Raw genomic sequence first — 18,742 nt, 5'->3', positions numbered from 1 at the left:
GTGCATTATATTGGAGGCATTGTGGTCCTAAAACCTTAGGATAAGTGACGTGGTTGTAGACTCAGGAGTTGGGCAGTACTTTGTTGATTCTCCAGTTTTCTGATTATGCACCAATAGCAGTGCTCCGGGAAGGCCTCTATTATGCTATTCTGGAGTCATTCCTGGAAGACCTAGAGGAGGCTTTTACCCCCTTCAAAGACTTTGTAACAACTAATTCCATATCAAAACTTTATTTCTACTAAAAGATAATGGCTTCTGTTATCTATAATTCTCTAATGATTGAAAGAAATTAGCTGGAAAAGTGGGCAAGAGGTATGCACAGCTATGTATATTGTAGCACTATTAGCAATAAAAAAGTTTGAAAAGTACATAAATGTAAAAAAAATGAAATTAGTTAAGAAATAGTAATAGCTGTATAATGAAATATTATAAATTCATTAAAACTTTTTAAAATTTTGTAAAAAGTATAAACCTACAGAAAATTTTTAAACAATAAATTTCCATATTTTATTCATTTAGATTCACCTAAATGTCATATCAATGACATTACAATAGATATTTTTTTAAATGATAAGTTATTTATAGTGTATTGAGAGGGAAAAGGTTGTCACAGTTCTATTTGGGTAATAGCTAAATGCACATTCACACAGGAAAAATGTTCCTTTGGTTCTTTGTGGATAATGAAATTATTGGTGATTATGTTTTAATTTTTGCTCATGTATAGTTTATATAATTTTTCTAAAAAAATAATAATAAAACATATTACTTCTCAGGGAACTGTTTTTTTAATTTACATAGATCTTTTATTTAAATTTCTACATGTAGGATAATTCTTCTGGATCTTTACCAAGATAGAGTAATATTCTATGTTATTTTGGTATCATGGAATACCTTATTATATTTAAAGCCTATAATTACCTACTGAATTTTTTGAAACATTTAATATTTCAGACCATATATGCAGCTAGAAAAGTGATTTCATTTCCAGATTGACTGAACTTCATTCAAAACATAATTCATTAATTACCATTCATTTTGTTTCTGGAATTTTAAAAGTAAATAATTCTGGATTACTTTACTTACAAATGGTGCTGTGGAAAAGGGTACTACACTTTTGATTCTGTGATTCTAGAATAGATTTTTCTATATTATCGTCTCTAGATTCTTGTCTACCTCTGTCTTACATCTTGGATATTTCCATTTAAAAATATTTTTGGTGTTTTTATTGATTGTCATAAATAAATGAGTTCTACCTGCTTTGGGATGAAATAGTTATTATAGATGAAAATCTCTACAGCTACCCACCATATTTCCATGGTTATACAGCCTTAGCAAACAGTTATAAAGTTACAAGTAAAGTTGTAAAGAAAGTGGGCCTAAAATTTTCATGGTCACTTATATTTTGACAACTATTGTCATATATGGTTTATAGATTTAGAGCCAGTATTTTTAAAGGCATATTGTAGATAAATGAAAAGGAAGGCTAACAGGTAGCTTAGAAATCAGCATAGCCTAAGAAACCAATTACAGACTCTCTTAGACATTTTAAAAGCTAAACAAACAAATACACAAAGGATTCATTTATAAATAAATTACTATATAAATATTGGCTGAAGCAAACATCCATAACATGCTTTACCTTCTACACAGCATCAGCAGTGATTGAGCTCCTTAAGATAATCCTTCCTATTTGAGAATTCTACCCCATGTTGAACTGAAATTGCTTTTCTACTTCTTAGAGACTAGAGAAAATTGCTATCATGGCCCCCAGGATATTCTTGTTTCAGTGTTAAGATAGTTTAATTTAATCTGTTTAATTTCTTAATTTCTTTTACCATCCTTGTCTTAAAATTATAATTTTGCAACTAAAAAATATAGTTAAAGGTAGTAAATAGAGGGATCATTGTGAAGTTGTAAAACTGTTTAGAACTTCTAATGCCATAAATTTGCAGTTGAAATTCCATATCAAAGAGAAGGAAAAATCAGTACCTTCAAGTCTTACCAGAACTGTATATACAGATGTGTTTCTGAAAAAGTGCATCCGAATTGTAGAGCCTGCCATTTGAGGAAATCTCTATTCAAAGAAAAGGTCTTTATATAAATGACAAATTTTCTATAAAAATTCCAACTTTTAGGTACACATAAGGTTTGTTTAAAGCAGCATTTCTGTGACCATTTTCACAATATACCTAAAGGAAAAACATTCCAGAATAAAAGTTTAGGAAATACTGTATGTTCTATTTATGTCTGGGTTTTTAGGAAGCATGACACCGTATTGATGATTCTATTTCGTGTAATTTTCAGAACACACAACTGGGAAATATAAAGTAGGATTCACTTACAATTTTTTTGCTTGTTTAATAATTTCTTTAACATTATTTTATATTGATCTCCTTTTGTTTCAAAGAACCAAATTATTTGTAAAGAACCAAGCCAACCATTCAAAGATAAAAACAAAACTGCTTGATCAAGATATCACTTAAGAAGGAGACAACCACTTCTAGGTATATACCCAAAGGAATTGGAAGCAGGGACTCAAGCAGATATTTGCACATTGATTTTCATAGCAACAGTATTCAGAGTTGCCAAAAGATGGAAGCAACTCAAGTGCCCATCAGGTGATAAATGGAAAAACAGATTTAACATGGAATGGAATATTATTCAGCCATAAAAAGGAATGAAGTTCTGATGCTTATGACAACATGGATTAACCTTGAAGACAATATGTTGAATGAAATAAGCCAAACATAGAAGGATAAATATTGTATGATCTCACTGACATGAAATAATTAGAAAAAGAAAATTCATAGAATCAGAAACTAGAATAAGGATTATCAGAGGCCAGGGTTGGTTTAGGAGTTGGGCAGTTAATTCTTAAATTGCACAGTTTCTATTTGAGGTGATGGAAATATTTTGGTGATGGATGGTTGTGATGGTGGCACAACACTGTGAACATAATTCACAGCACTGAATTATATATTTGATTGTGGCTAAAAGGGGAAATTTTAGATTTTATATATGTTACTAGAATAAAAATAAAAAATACATATCTATAGAACTGTACATACTAACAGTGAATGCTGAAGCAGACCATGAACTATAGTTAATAGTACAATTATAAAAATGTTCTTTTGTCATTTGCAGCAAACATACCATTCTAATGCAAGGTGTTGATAATGGGTTTGCATGTAGGAACTTGATGTTTCACGAATGATATTTCTGGAAACCTACAAATTCTCTAATGAAAAAAAGTGAGAAACAACTGACAGAAACCAAAGGAGTCACAGTTTACGCAATTTATCAAAGATAAGTATATGCTAACAGATACTAAAATTTCCGTATTACTTATACTTGAAAAAGTGGACCCTTTATTTCAACATAAAACCACATATGTTTAAATGTATTTCATAATCCATAAATTTATTACATAAAATGTCATATGTTATGAAGATATAATACTATTATTTTGGTTGTTGTGACTAACTGATAACATTTGTGGCAGGTTTTTAACTAAAACATATTAAACATGATTAAAGTTCAGGTGGAAAAAAATGTAATTTAAGTTCATTTTTAAATGGGCAAAATACACTGTTCTACGTTAATGATGCTGTGTAGGTGAAAGAATTGCATCTAACCTGCCAACAATGATTATTCACTTATACTTCAGCTGAACAAATGGCCACTTTTTCTAGCCCTATAGTGGCTTGGTATCCAATATAGCAAACAAAAAGTCACACACAAGAGTAATTCAGCTAAAGCCATTTGAAAAATGTGGACATTAATTATGATTGCATGAATGAATTCTAACTATATTTGTTGACATCTGAAATTATTTACATTGCTTTTTGACTACATAGTCCACATATTTAAATCAGCTGCCATCTAAGAGTTTAAGGCAGAGTCTCACTAAGACTTCCCTTGATGTCTGGATTTAAATTAGAAGGGACTTACAAATTGTCAGTATGTACTGAACAGAAAACCTTGTAAAACAGTAATAAACCAAAGGGACTCCTTGATTTTAACACAAAGCAAAGCCCTGTAAACCTAGGAGTTAGATAAAACTGCCAATAGAATCACAATTTTAAATGTGAGACTTTATTCAAGTGGTAAATTGGTGTAAGGAAGGGTTTTAAATCAGTTTATTAGTCTTTATAGTCACTTCAGTTGAGCCACAGTAGTAGAAGTAGAAAGGACGATACATTATATTAAATAGAATCTCTGAAAAGAGTTGGACTTTGGGTTGAGCAAAAAAGGCAGAAAATTTGTCTCATTAAAAATAACAAAAAAAAAATGTTACATGTCATAAAGACAAGTCAGTAGAAGAATATTCAAAGCCAGTTTTCCTTTTTATGTTAGAGCAAGCAGAATAGAATTTAAAAATTGTTTTCATATTTTGCATTGAAATGATCAATAACAGAGGAGAAAAAAAGAAGGCAGTTATTTTAATTCTACCCTCAGATCTTCTGTAATCTACCACTCTACATGTTGATCAAAAATACTTGTGAAAGAAAATAACTTGCAAGTAATAAAAAAAAGAAGGAATGAAAAAAAGTCCCAATCATGTCACAAGTAAAACAATAAAAAAATGAAAGAAAAAAACTATAATAACTACATTGTGGCAAATTACAAGTACAGGTAGGCAGTCATATGGTCCCAATGCAGGACAACATATGGACTGCTCATATCACACTCTTTTCACCATTTCTTACACAGTAGCCATTAATAACTATTGGTATATGCAAAAGCACGATATGAAAATCCAGTAGAAGATAGAAGTCTTTGATCAAAAATGGAATAAAAAACATATACATGAATCATGTAACAGGAAGAGAACAAGAATTGCAGACAAAAGAATAAAAGTGTAGTAAATTAAGCTATTTCTGGTTAGGAGATTTTAATTCCTTGTTCCTAACGTATTTCAAAAGCTCCAGGGGAAAGAAAACTACATAAGCAGGTGTTTTCCAAATAAAGTTGTAGGTTTTCAACTAAAAAAAACCTTTGTAATATTTTGAAAGATTAATATACTAAAGATCACCATTTTGAAAAAATTCTTGATTATATACATTAAAAATAAATGGAAGAAATATAAGCCTAGTTCTAACTTATTTTATATGATTCCGCAGTTGGTGACTTGTGTGCTGCCCAAGTTTCCCAGAAAGTGGTCAAGTTTCAGTATCTTCTCAAGGCTTTGGTATCCAGGCACAGAAAAATGCATATCTATGATTACTTCTCTGACCCCTCACTCTAGGAAATCCTCTCTCACATTAAAAAGGCCAAGCAGACTTAGCCCAGTGGATAGGGTATCTCTCTACCACATGGGAGGTCCGCAGTTCAAACGCCAGGCCTCCTTGACCCGTGTGGAGCTGGTCCATGCGCAGTGCTGATGCGCGCCAGGAGTGCCCTGCTTTGCAGGGGTGTCCCCCGCGTAGGGGAGCCCCACGCGCAAGGAGTGTGCCCCCTAAGGAAAGCCGCCCAGCATGAAAGAAAGTGCTGCCTGCCCAGGAATGGTGCCGCACACACAGAGAGCTGACACAGCAAACACGGAGAGCTGACACAACAAGATGACGCAACGAAAAGAAACACAGATTGCCGGGCCGCTGACAACAGAAGCAGACAAAGAAGATGAGAAGATGCAGCAAATTGACACAAAGAACAGACAACGGGGGGGGGGGGGGGGCAAGTGGAGAGAAATAAATACAAAATAAATCTTATAAAAAAAAAAGAAAGTTAGCCCAGTGACATTGCCTCCAGGAAATATCCATTAATTTAAATACAGTTATTCTCTAACCAATAACAAGTTATAATTTAGATATTATACAATTAAACTTAGTTGTTTGGTTTGTTTTTTTTTTAATTCCAGAGTACAATTCATAAAGCTAAAAAAATAAACCTTGTTTAATTAATAACACTGTTACCTGAATGTCAGGCTTCTCCAACTTATTTGAACCAATTGCCTCCTGGGGTTAACATACCCCACATGTTTTGTTTTTACTGCTTACATAATAGTGTTATAGTCAGACAGAATCACAAACTGCACAAGGACCACAGCATACCTAGCTGTGGGATTTCGAAACCCTTACACAAGGGGAAAAAGAACTGAAGCATAACCACATTGCATTCGGCTTGAGCAAGGCAATGGATATGGAAGTAGTCTTGTGTGATTTGAAAAGAAGCTTTAGTGGTTCAGTACATAAAGGAGTTTGTTTCCATGATGGAACTATTAGGATTTGAAATGACAAATTGGTCAATTCCTTCAAGATTCTGAGTCCATCAAACTTTTTTCCACTGTCATATACTGCATGTTTCTGAAGTCAACAAATCATATTGTCTCTTTCGAGTGAAGGTCAGTATAGTACACATCACACTCATCCCTATATTCTGGTTATTTATGTATGTCTTAAGTTCACAGTAAAATTATAACCTCCTAAACAATAGGGGCATTTTGTCTGCTCGTTGTGTGCCCCACAACACCTAAAGCAATACCTGAACAGTTCGGGCCTCCTATAAATGTTTATCAAATAATAATCTCTGTAACAGCTTGAGGATATTCACATTAAAGAGGTAATAATTAGTCTCGTTCTGGGAATGCTCTAATGAATGTAGTCGACTTGAGATATATGTATTTTCTGATGGGCAGCCATTGGTATATAAAAAAGTAACACAGGAAATTTAAAAAAAGTACCTTACAAAACTGCAAAATACCTGTGCTACTTTCATAGGGACTTTAAAAAAAAATCACTGTTTATACACTGGACAGTTTTACAATATTGATGAAATTGTTTAGCTTTGATCAGATTTTCCAGTCTCTGGTAGATATTTCAAAACCATCATTTAAGCAGAATATGGCTAGTGACTGCTTTCAAGTGTACAAGTGCTGAGGGCTTCCCCAAAGTAAATTTTTAGAAATTTCACCACTATATACGGGACTTACAGAGCACCAGTTTATATATGGATGATGAAATTCTGTTTTTCTAAAGGCAAAATCAATACTTTCTGTGATCTATGAAAGATGACTTCAAAACTAAGGGTGAAAGAGGGAATATGTATGCTTTTGTATTATCTCCTAATGTTAAAATCTATTATTTGATAGGAAGTCTTATTTTACTTTTAATTTCATAACTTATTTTTCATGAAAGCAGTTGTGTGTCATTAACAAAGAGGCTACTGGCCAATGTGTCCTTTATAACACATTTAAGAAATCAATGGAAATTATTTTCAAGAAAGGGGCTTTTTCCAAGAAAAGAGACCTTACAAAAGATCTTTTATTCCCTGCTCATTTTGGGGATCTGGACACTGTATTCATCTCTACAAAAACATCCTACAATCCCCTGTAGAGTAAAAAACATACATATATTAGGCACTTAATAACTATTTGTGAATGAAAGAATGGCTAATAAAGGTTTATAATGGTTCTTAAATATCAACATTGGGTTAAATTAAGTACACTGTGCTCTGTATAATATGATGCTGAAGCAGTAAATGCAGTTTAGAAAGATTCCAATAAGAAAGATTAATAATGAAATTGTTTTTCCACCATTAAGAGGGTGAACAGTCAAATAGGCTGGGAGAAGAAAATCACAATTTAAATTCATAATTTAGAATCTACATTTATGATTGTGTTTTGGTAGAACAGGTGTGCTAATTTTTCTTGGATTTTTATCTAGAAGTGGAATTGTTAAATCATAGGGAAGGGACATCTAGCCTTAGTAAAACTATCAAAGAGTTTTCCAAAGTGGTGTACCAGTTACACTCCTAGTAGCAATTTAGTGGGTGATCCAGGTGATTCACATCCTCACCAACATTTGGTATTATTATTCCCATGGAAATGTAATACTATCTTTTGGGGTTTTAATTTGCATTTCCCTGATCACTAATAATGTTTAACTCACAAACTCAGTGGCCATTTGGATATCCTCCTCTGTGAAGTGCTTGTCCAACACTTTTATCTCTATTTTAAAAATAATTCTGCAATCCAAAATCTCCCCAAAAACAAAGCCAAAAAAATACCAAATAATAATAGCAAATAAAATAGAAAAATAAGAAACAAAAATTTAAAAATAAAGTAAATTTTTTTAAAAATTTCAAATGTCTTTCATCACCATAAGATCTGTTATCATTTATGTACAGTGACAATTTCTTCCTTATGTTGTCCCAGTGTCTTTTTTTTTTTTCATGTTATCTTTAAAGAAGCTTTAGGTTACAGAAAATTCACATAGAAAATATAGATAATTCCTAGAGGTTATGTTTATGCACATCTCAGCAGGATCTCATTGACTGCCACAGTAAACAGAGCCTCAAACAACAGAGCTCCTGAAAGGTCTAGAGATATGGACATTTGGTAGGGCAGACAATCCCAGAAATTTGGCACCCTGTCAGTGGGCCTTACCTTGAAATATATATGCTACCCAGTATAACAGAGTTAGGCTCATTTATAATTTCCCTACACACGGCTACTCTGCCCCTTTTATTTGAACCTATAATTAGCACTATGCTTGTTAAATATATATCCCAGAGATTTAAATCTTCAGTATATTCAATTCCAGTAGAGCCCTGAATCTTAGTAGAATTGCAACACCTACTCTCCAGTTCATTGGACTCGCCCAGGGAAACTAACAAAAGGATGATGATGGACAACTCCCATCACAGGAAGCAGAGTGTGCCTGCACCTGCAAGCAAGACAGTTCCATCCATCTCGCATGGGATCTAAGCCCCTTTCAATCAGAGGCAGGATAGGTATCAGCATCCCCAAATCCTCAATATTGAAGAATGAACAAGCATAAGGGGGAAATACAACTATGGACTAAAGTAGAGTTATTATTTTTCTAGCAAAGGAAGAACTTGTATCATTGATAAAAAGGCAAGGGCCAGCAGAGGTTCTGAAGAGAGGGGGAAGGGAGAATAGTTGTAACATGTATCATTTGTTTGGACATTGGAATTGTCCAACTTGATATTGCAATGACAGATACAGGCCATCATATATTTTATCAAAACCTACACAATTGTGCAGGGCAAAGTGTAAACTATAATGAAAATTACAGCCCATGGTTTGGTAGACTCGCCAAGCAATGCTTCAATATATGTTCATCATTTGTAACAAATATATCACAATAATGAACGATGTTGTTAATATGGGAAAGTGTGGGAGAGGGAAAGGGTGGGGTATATGGTAATCCCCTATTTTTTTATGTAACATTTATGTAATCTAAAGCTTCTTTAAAAATAAAAAATATATTTTTAAAAAGTTAAAAAACATAATTCTTTGTCTTTTTCTTATCAGTTTGTGAGAATTCTTTTAATACCCTTGATATAAGTCTTTAGTTAGTTATCTATTTAACTAAAAAATCCATTTTTGAATATGTTACTGGGAACTTTGGAGCCTGGATCTCTGTTCACGTTTCAGGTTTCTGCCACCTGGACCATTGATAATTGGTCTCTCTGGCAGAGAGGGATAAAACAGGAATTTGCGAACCCCTGGGATTTTGGACCAGGAGGTTCCCAGACACAGCCCAGCACTGCTCCTTTTGAGAGGTAACTTCTGGAGCACTGTTGGGCTTTGATGGAAGCAGAAGAGATTGCTGAGAGCTCCCAAGTCCTCCTGAGCCAAAGATTGTCATAGTGCCTTGGGTTCTGGGTGGTCAGAGTAGTCACCAGATGGTGCCCAACAATACAATATCATCAGTTGGAAGTGTCACTTTCAGGACTGTGCTCATCAACGTGCCAGGGAATGGTGCACTTACAAGAGCAGGTGGTAGAGGGTTCCATCAACAGTGATCTGTTGAAACACCAGGTGAGGGCCTTTCCTACCTGCATTAGTATCCTGGGTATCCCGACGCAAGAATGCCCCACCAGATCCCCAGCACTTGTTCACCAATGGATCGGTCATGCTGAAGTTATTTAATGTCTAGTGGGTAGTGGCTGCTTTTCCTTTTCCTCAGGTAGACTACACAACACCTCCGCACTGAAAAAAGTACAAATAGGTTGAACTGCAAGCTGTTTTCTTAGCCCTGGAATACCTAGATCCAAGCACTCCCATGTACCTATTTACTGACTTATAGGCCATTGCCAATGGCTCAGCTGTCTGATTAAGTTGGAATATCAAAGGTTCCCCAGTGTGGAGAAGGACTTTGGAAATAATGGGTGGTTTGTAGAGGCACCATCTGCATTACCTGTGTTGATGCATATAGTAAAGCCCACATCACAGTGAACACCATTGGAATGGCCAGGCCTTCAAAGTTTGTATTAAGCTGCTTTTCATGCCAGAAAAGGCTGGAGATCCTCCTTGGAGAGAGGCAGAGGAGCTGCCATCCCCCAAATTCATCCTGAGCAATTTGGCATCCAGAACACCAGCCATGATGGGCTCACTTCCCCTGATCTTTTGGACCCTTGGTGTTGTGTACATAATAAAGCAGTCATTTCGAGAAAGTCTCTGTTGTGCCTGAGCCTCTGTTCCCACAACCCACCGTGTAGCAATTTACTCCACAACTTATCCATTAATTTAAATGATTAAACGATGATTCTTATAATAAGAAACTTGTAACACAGATGGAAAAGACACACATTTTAAATCAGCCCTTCCCAGTTTCTATATATTTGAGTTCACGCCTTCTTCTTTATTCAGAAATATCTGAACTTCCAAGGGAGACATCTGCAGCTGATTTCCTCTTTTTTTATCCCATAGACAGATAAAAGTCAGTGAATTCACAGCAGTACAGTAGCAGGAGAAATTAATTTACAGTTCTGGGTATAATTTAGGGCATGCACATTTGGGTTTGGCTGATCTTAAACGCACAGATTTATCCATTTCATCTTTCATAATGTCCTCTTTATTATACTACATATGGAAATGTCGATGAAAACGATTAAACTGGAAAATACTTTATGAAAGTCATAAAATGTTAGTTTGCATTACATTTCAATCAAAAATTATGGTTAATCCAAAGCACTGTTCATTATCTCATTCTTTTTCTAGTCCAGTTCTTGTGATACTCAGAGCAAGCCCTGTGGGCATCTGAAAGGTCATTTCCAATATACACTAATAGACATTGGATTTGGAAGGGAAACCGCTAGTGGTGGTAGAATGTCTTCCATACCAAGAAATAACCCATATCATTTTATCACTAGTGAAAATCATAAAAAGAATGTAGGTCTGAAAGTGTAAACTCTATTAATAAACGGGAAAAATACTCTGTTAAATTCTATAAACAGGTAAGAGGTGACAAAATTAAAAACATAAATAACTCTAGTGAGACATTATCACAAAGTGCATGATTTTTCCAAATTACTTTGTAGAAAAATACATGTTTACTTTTTCCACAACTATTTTTCCAAATATTGTTTTCTAAATATCTTAAATTTGATTAACACTATATTCTGAGAACTAAACACAGATCCTGCTCTAAAGGGGACTTATAATATAGTTAGTTAAAAAGGTAGCACATTTCCCAAATTCTCAAAACATGAAATCCAAAAGTAACTGAGTTTACTCTAAAATGTCAAGATTAGCAGAATGGGTAATTTAAGCACTAAATTCAATTTTTAAGAAATAAATTTAATCTTTATATACCTTCCCTATAACTACAATTCATAAATCCTTGAACTATAACCACAAAAGAGGAACAAATGAAGAATTGTGGATCTTAGAACATAAGAATTTAGCAGGAGGTATTAATAGAATATTAGCATAGATCATTACTTAAAACACTTTTAAATGACTTTAATGCATTTTTGAAAAGAATTTTAAAAATCAAGAAATGTCTAAATATATAGAAAAAGGCAATTTTGCACAATCAGTTTTAATAAATTGGTTCATCTTACCTCTGCTACCAGTTGCTGAAGAGATGGTGATGCTACAGGATATATACTTGAGTTACCCCTTATGGGACTATGGAGGCTAACATAAGCCACAGCATTTTTCTGTAGAACCTTCTTGAAGTCCTAAAATCCAAAAAGGGTCTACCTTAATATAGATTAATATAATATTCTAATTTATTAGGTACACATTGCACAATAAAAATGTATTAATTTGAAAAATTATATTACATAGTACTTTTTAAAAAACAATCCCATACTATTTAATAGAGTACATAAAGCTCATAAAAGGATTTTAAAGAAGCGTATTGAGGAGTTAGTATATATAATATACTACAGAATATTTTAAAGTGTGTTCCTGACCAAAGTTAAATTTTAACAGAACTTGTCCTTACTTTTAACATAGTTTGAAATTCAAATTTAAAATAAAGAGTATACTATTTGTCTCAGTTGCAGCACTTAACTTTATATCAGATGTGGATAAGCTGATTTCCATTGATAAAACCAGTACTTTCCTATGAAACAATGAGGTACTTTTTACACAAAGGATTCTTTAGCCAGAGCAAAATAAGACATAATATAATTGTGTTCCTGTAAATATTACATGACATCAAACCTGATGTGTTTCATGCACATAAGTAGCATAAAATGATTCAGTATATTCTTTATTCACTTTTCAAAATTTTCTATTTCTGCAAATTCCTACTGATGTGGGCTATGGGTGGAAGGCTCTTTGTCTCTTCAGAGATAACTAAGTTGTTTGACTTGTGGGTGTGGAACGGGTAAGAGGCTGCAGTCCTGCCCTTAGGGACAGTGGAAGCGCTCCAGTCCCAGGAAATGTTTAACAATGCAAGGGCTATAAACTTTAAGTATTTAGGGGAAATGCAAAAAGTAAATATGCTAAAAGCTTATCTAGAATGTCTGGAGTCCATGCTAAAAGCTTACCTAAGATGTGGAAGAGATATATGCTAATTGAAGCCTATTGAGAACTGAAACAAAGGGACCATTTGGCCTTTCCTCTCTGTATAAAAGACGTTTGAAAATCTTGTTCAGGGCTCGGGATTCAAACTGAAAGCTCCTGAGTCCGGCTGGCCGTCAATAAACCATTTTTCCTTCTCAAAATCATTCCTGAGTCCTGGCCTCTCTATACTCAAATAATTGAACTTCGCTTAAATTCCACAACAAAGGTAAATATTAAAAACATTTAACTTGGGATATTAAGTTTTCCTAATTCTAGATAATTCCATAAAAGTTTTTAAAAAGAAAGATATATGAATACATATATGTATATGTATATATCCTGATTCTTTCTTGTCTAGTGCCCATCAGTCTGGTCTTCTAAGGTAAACCACAATCACCAGGTGAACATTATTGTAAGTACATCAGATTTTGTAGGTAGAGTAGCAACAAGGATAAGATGACTGCAGATCATACACAATTCTCTGTGGTCTAACCAAAATTCCTCCTCCTTACAAGTGATCTCAGCAAATCAGTTGATATGAACCCTGGTTGAGCAGCACATTCTTACCCTTAGCTTCAACAGTTTTACTTGGTCTATTTTAGTCAGAAAGAAGAAAAGCATAATAAATAATCCACATTTTATTTTACCTCTCCCCATTCATATGAGCCAATGTTGCCAAAAGCAGTTTCTCCCCAGGAACAGAAAACAATAGTCCGGTCTGGTCTCCACCCTCTCTTAACTCTTAACATCAAGGCCTGGATAAATGTTGTGATAATGGCAGTACTACTGGCCCATTCTTGTCCATTATAACTGTATGCAGAACGGTGGTGGCTACCAACTACAATATACCGATCTGGAAATAGAAGGAAACAAGAGCCATTAAAATGTAAATCTTAACAATAGATGTAATGATATTTACATAATCCTATTGTAAAACTGAGCAACAATTAAGCAAAATCGTTCTAATAATTAAGACTACTTTAATATTTTTTGCCCACTGTCTTGATTCACACATCTGTGCATATCAAAAACAGCAGCTGACCAATTATTAATCCAAAGCTTAGATCCATATTACTGTCCTTTGCATCATGCATATTAATTAATAAAGTATACAGATGGGTCAAAATGAAACTTTTATCTAACATATTTCTAGAACATAGTGGGAAGTGTTCTATAAACAATGTGTATGTGCGCAGTAAATACTAATGGACTATTAATACATTTGAAGCAGTTATTCAGTAGCTATAAATATTAAATCTGTGGCAGACATGCATGAGTTCTGTAATAAAGGAAGTGTTTAGGGAATTAATTAGGATTTCCTAGTTATGGTTTTAGTACTCTCTACTTTCTCTGAAGAAAAAACTATTCATAGCATCAAAAGTCATCCAACTGAACTTTGAGTCCACTAAGATGGTTGCGTAAGTCACACCAGAGTGCTTTTCCCCCACAGACTTTTTTGAATAACTGGCATTGCTGGGCAGAAACATCTTCCCCAAAATTCTGGAAACCAAGTAAAGGGTTGTCATAACTGACAAATGTGAAATCAAGAAGCTGTGCTTTTAAAATCATGGGAGAAATTTGTGGCTCACTTGCAGCCTTTTTACCCTTCCCAGCATAGTATGGGGCTAGCCTGTGAGCCTACTGTGGGTCACTGGCACTGTTTCAGAGGCAGAAGAATAACCCCTAAGGACAAATTAGGATGCTGTATTGATGTGGGCTATGGGTGGAAGGCTCTTTGTCTCTTCAGAAATAACTAAGCTGTTTGACTTGTGAGTGTGGAAAGATAAGAGGCTGCAGTCCTGCCCTTGGGGACTGGCAGGGCTCCAGTCCCAGGAAATGTTTAACAATGCGGGGGCTATAAACTTTAAGTATTTAGGGGAAATGCAAAAACCAAATATGCTAAAGGCTTATCTAGAATATCTGGAGTCCATGCTAAAAGCTTACCTAAGATGTGGAAGATATATGCTAATTGAAGCCTATTGAGAACTGAAACAAAGGGACCATTTGGCCTTTCCTCTCGGTATAAAAGACGTTTGAAAATCTTGTTCGGGGCTCGGGATTCAAACAGAAAGCTCCCGAGTCCGGCCGGCCGTCAATAAACCATTTTTCCTTCTCAAAATCATTCCTGAGTCCTGGCCTCTCTATACTCAAATAATTGAACTTCTCTTAAATTCCACAACATTAATGGCGACCACGAAGGGACGAAAATGAAGGCCAGAGACGGTAGCATTTTGCTGCCCCTTCCAAATCCCCGAGGAAGCCGGGAGGACTCGGGTGAACCCCAAATCTGGGCGCCCCTGGATTAAATTTAATCCAGAAAAGATGTGGGCTCCACCAGAATCTTCCCGACAAAAATCGAGGGCAATGGAAGGTCTGAAGAGAAAGATTCTGGGAACGAAAAAGAACTCCGAACATGGAAGAAGGTAAGACTCCCCGGGTGAGCAGAGTCTGGAAGGCCCTAGCTTTAATTGCTAGGAAGGGGAGGCTGATCACCTCCCGAGAGAACCCTAGTAGCCCCAGAAGGCTGGGGGGAAGCCGTTCTCTCTAGGCTTGGGAAAAGGAGGAAAACCGGGGAAAAGCCCTGGTGTTTTGGGTTTGTCTAACTGCATGTTAGAATCTGGTACTGGTCTTATATCCACTAAAGGAGTGGAGTCTCGATTTTAATAGGAAGGGTATTTATAGGTTCGAGTCCTAATATCCTGGAAATTGGTCTAGATTAAGGAAAACAAAACTTGGTTACAGGAAAATGGATCGGCCTTTCTGGTGGAGCTTGGTCTGGGTGTAAAGTTTAAACAGTGGAAAAGTCTAGCTGAAATCTTTTGTTATGGTGCTAATTTGTGAATGAATTCGCTTTATACCAAATGTTAAGTGTTCTGAGGTTTGTGATGGCTGTGGGGGCAGCCATGGTGAAATAAATATATAACTTGTGGGTCAGATTAGTGACCTTTGTGCTTCTGTCTGTGTCAGCTCAATGTTAGTGTCAGAGTTGTGTCCTTATGTAAAGTAGAATTACAGCTGAGCTGGAGCCCTCCCTTGCCATTGGCAAGGGAGTGAAATGATTCTGGGGCAAAAGCTGAGGAGTCTGGATGTTTGCGGAGTCTAGATGTTTGTGCATGCTCTGCTGTCTTGTCTCTGGTCTGGCCCTTTGCCGGGGCTTGGAGGCCATCTGTGTCCGCGCCAAGCACCCAAGTCTGTTGGGAATGTCCCAGTCAGGGCGGCTGGGTTCCTGGGAGAGTTGCCAAATTTGAGTAGGTTCTGTCTGCCCATTTTGGCTGAAAGCTGGAAAGGGGGGAGCGGCTTGCCCCTTTCCAGTGAGTCCACCCTTCTATTCATAAGCCGCATTCCTGTTTGTTGTGCACCCGACTGCCTGGAAGGGGGGGAAGTGAAGGAGGTGAAAAGCAGAATCAGAATAAATGCAGTAAAGTTCCCTCCTTAGGGTGTCAAAGCCAAAATACGTTTGCATTCTGCTCAGGTTCTTAGAAGGTATTGTAGTAACCTTAAGTAAGAGAATGTTCTCTGAAGGTAAAATTTGTGTTAAGGGTATAAATATAAAAGTTTTACAAAGCATTGTTTAAGGTATTTAAGTGGCTAATTGCAGAAAGTCATTATTTAACAAAACTGAATTGATAATAATAATAATAAAAGGCAATTTTATAACAAACTTATTCGGCAGCCAATCTCCCCTGCCAACTTACCTCCAAAAAAACTGTTTCTGGTATTACATGCTACTAAGTATTTAAAGTGAAGAAAAGTTCATTATTTTAACAAACTTGTTTAGTATTAATGGCAATTATATGTTGTAAGAAGTTTGCCTGGTAACTTAGTATGTGGGATATATGGAGTGTGTTTTTATTGTTAAGGAAACAGAAGATGATTTTGTCCTAAGATAAAATGATTGATTATTGGAAAGAGTAGAGTGTGGGACAGAACCTGAATGAATACTGAAAGTGTAGAAGGTTTGTGGAAGGAAAATTTTTATGATTAAATTGAGTAAGATCAATATATAAAGAAAATCATTTATCAATAGCTTCTTGTGCTTTAACCTCATCATTTCCTCAGTGTTTGAAGAAGAGTCTTACCTCTTTTAAAAGAACATTTTATGTTCTAGAAATCAAATCCTGAAAAGTAGCCTTTTATTTCAAACTAACTGCAAGAGATTTATTCTTTTACTTTAAAGGAAAAATTAAAGTAATGGTTAAGTTCATTTAATATGTTATAAGTTGAATGAAAGGTATTTAAAGGTGTTATAAAATTAATAGGTTTTAAAAAAATTAATAAAAACTGTAACTAAGAGTTAAAATCATTTATAAATGCATTTATATTGTAAAACAGTGGAAAGACAATAACTGAGATTATAGCTGGGTGAATTTAGCCTGAAACTATTATTTAAGTGTAAATTCTACACTAACCTTTCCTTTGTTTATGGTTACTTCAAGCCTAACCTCACCCTTTGCCTTTGCCTACCGTTATTTCATAATTGAGAAGAGCTGGGACATCACTGTCTCCTCTTCTGGTATTAGTAACCCTTTCTCTCATGAATTCAAGTGTAAACTAAATAAATGGCTGCCTGATAGAATAAGGTTAAATGGCCACTGGAGTTTTATTATCTCCAAAATCAAAAGGGGGGTGGAGGGGGAGAAGTCTCCTGCCTTGATGGTCAGTGTTCCTAAGAGTGGCAATTCATGAGAGAAAGCAGTCTGTCTCCCTGAGGCTTCAAATAGCCTCAGTAAATATATATAAAATTAATCTTGTTACTTATCCAAAATTCTGCTAATTTCAAAGTAAAATATAAAGTTCTAAAACAAAATGGTGCTAAGGCATTGAGAACATTTTGGTTATTACAATCCATTAAGTAAGAAAGAAAATTCTTGTGGTAAACTGCATGGTCATAGTGCAAATTAAGAAGAGTTTCAAAAGTCTTTGAAAAGTTTAAAGTAACTAAAGTCATGTTGTTGTGCCAAACTATTCATGTCTGCCTATTTGCTCAAATTGTTGAGGTTAAATATGCAGTTATATTTATAAATATTCTTAAAGCCCAAATTGAACTAAACAGGATGAGAAAGTCATAGAAATCTGATTATGGAAACAATTGGGAAAGGGCCTCCTCTTTGCAAGAGCTTTTAAGGCAAGACTAGGTGTGGCAGATTAAACCTATCTACTAGGCTAGGGAATTAAGAATCAGTTTGCCTGGTAATTTCCCAGTTTAAACCTTTGTCAGCCATAAATTGGAAAAAAACAAAACAAAACAAAGATTAGGTTAATTTTCACAGAAGAAAAATGTTGATGTAACCCGGCGGCCTGCTGCCTCAGTCTCCCACTCCCGGGTTGGACAGCAGTGGAGGAGACCAGTTTAGGCCAGTCCTATGGGCAGTGGAAGGATGCCCAAGAAGGAGCTAACTAAGTCGGTGCCATTTCAGCACTAAATTCTATTCCTTATTTGACAAAGGGGGGGAGCAGGTAAAAACTAAAATGGTTGGAATGTGACAGAAGAAGCAGTTAAATCAAACTTTTGCGTGGGAAAGTTAAATCTCAGGTAAGCTGTAACTTCTGAAGTATCCAATCTATGGAAAAACAGGAAGAGCTTGCATGCTAGGCTTAGGGGTATAAATTGTGTCATTTTTCTTTGTTCGGGGCACCAGCCATATCTGGCTCTGCGCCCCTTCTTGCAAGATTGAGAATAAAGTATTTTCTTCTCCACAATCTGGTGAGCCTTATTTTCTTCCAGAAGATTTCTTTCCAACAAAATAAGGTAATTAGTGGCTCTATTAACAAATTTCAGTAAGTAAAGGAAAGTCCATAAAAACTATGGAGAGATCTTTCCTGGGTTATGATTTTAAAAAATTAAGTAATTGTGTAATGTGTTTTGAAACCTGGAAGTCAGTATGCATGTGTTTTAAAACCTGGTAGTCAGTTATGCTTTTAAATTAATAATTTTCATAACTTAAAGAAAAGAAGTTTTTAGCTTCCTGTAAG

At 35.3% G+C, this 18,742-nt stretch overlaps 1 protein-coding gene across 4 annotated transcripts in view; it reads right to left on the bottom strand.

Annotated features, from left to right (window-relative positions):
• The window catches only part of NAALADL2 (N-acetylated alpha-linked acidic dipeptidase like 2), a 1,069,483-nt gene that overhangs the window by 381,536 nt on the left and 669,205 nt on the right, over positions 1–18,742 (bottom strand). For all 4 annotated transcript variants that reach the window (XM_071214620.1, XM_058295358.2, XM_058295357.2 and 1 more), the window contains exons 8-9: positions 13,417–13,622; positions 11,815–11,934 (exon numbers count right to left, since the gene is read on the bottom strand). In XM_071214620.1, the coding sequence (XP_071070721.1) occupies positions 11,815–11,934; positions 13,417–13,622 (326 nt within the window). The remainder of the gene's footprint in view (positions 1–11,814; positions 11,935–13,416; positions 13,623–18,742) is intronic.

The sequence above is a fragment of the Dasypus novemcinctus genome, chromosome 4 (genome assembly GCF_030445035.2).
Source record: "Dasypus novemcinctus isolate mDasNov1 chromosome 4, mDasNov1.1.hap2, whole genome shotgun sequence".
Classification (NCBI taxonomy): Eukaryota; Metazoa; Chordata; class Mammalia; order Cingulata; family Dasypodidae; genus Dasypus; species Dasypus novemcinctus.
Note: the sequence above shows the minus strand (reverse complement) of the source record. Positions and strands in the feature narration are given on the sequence as shown.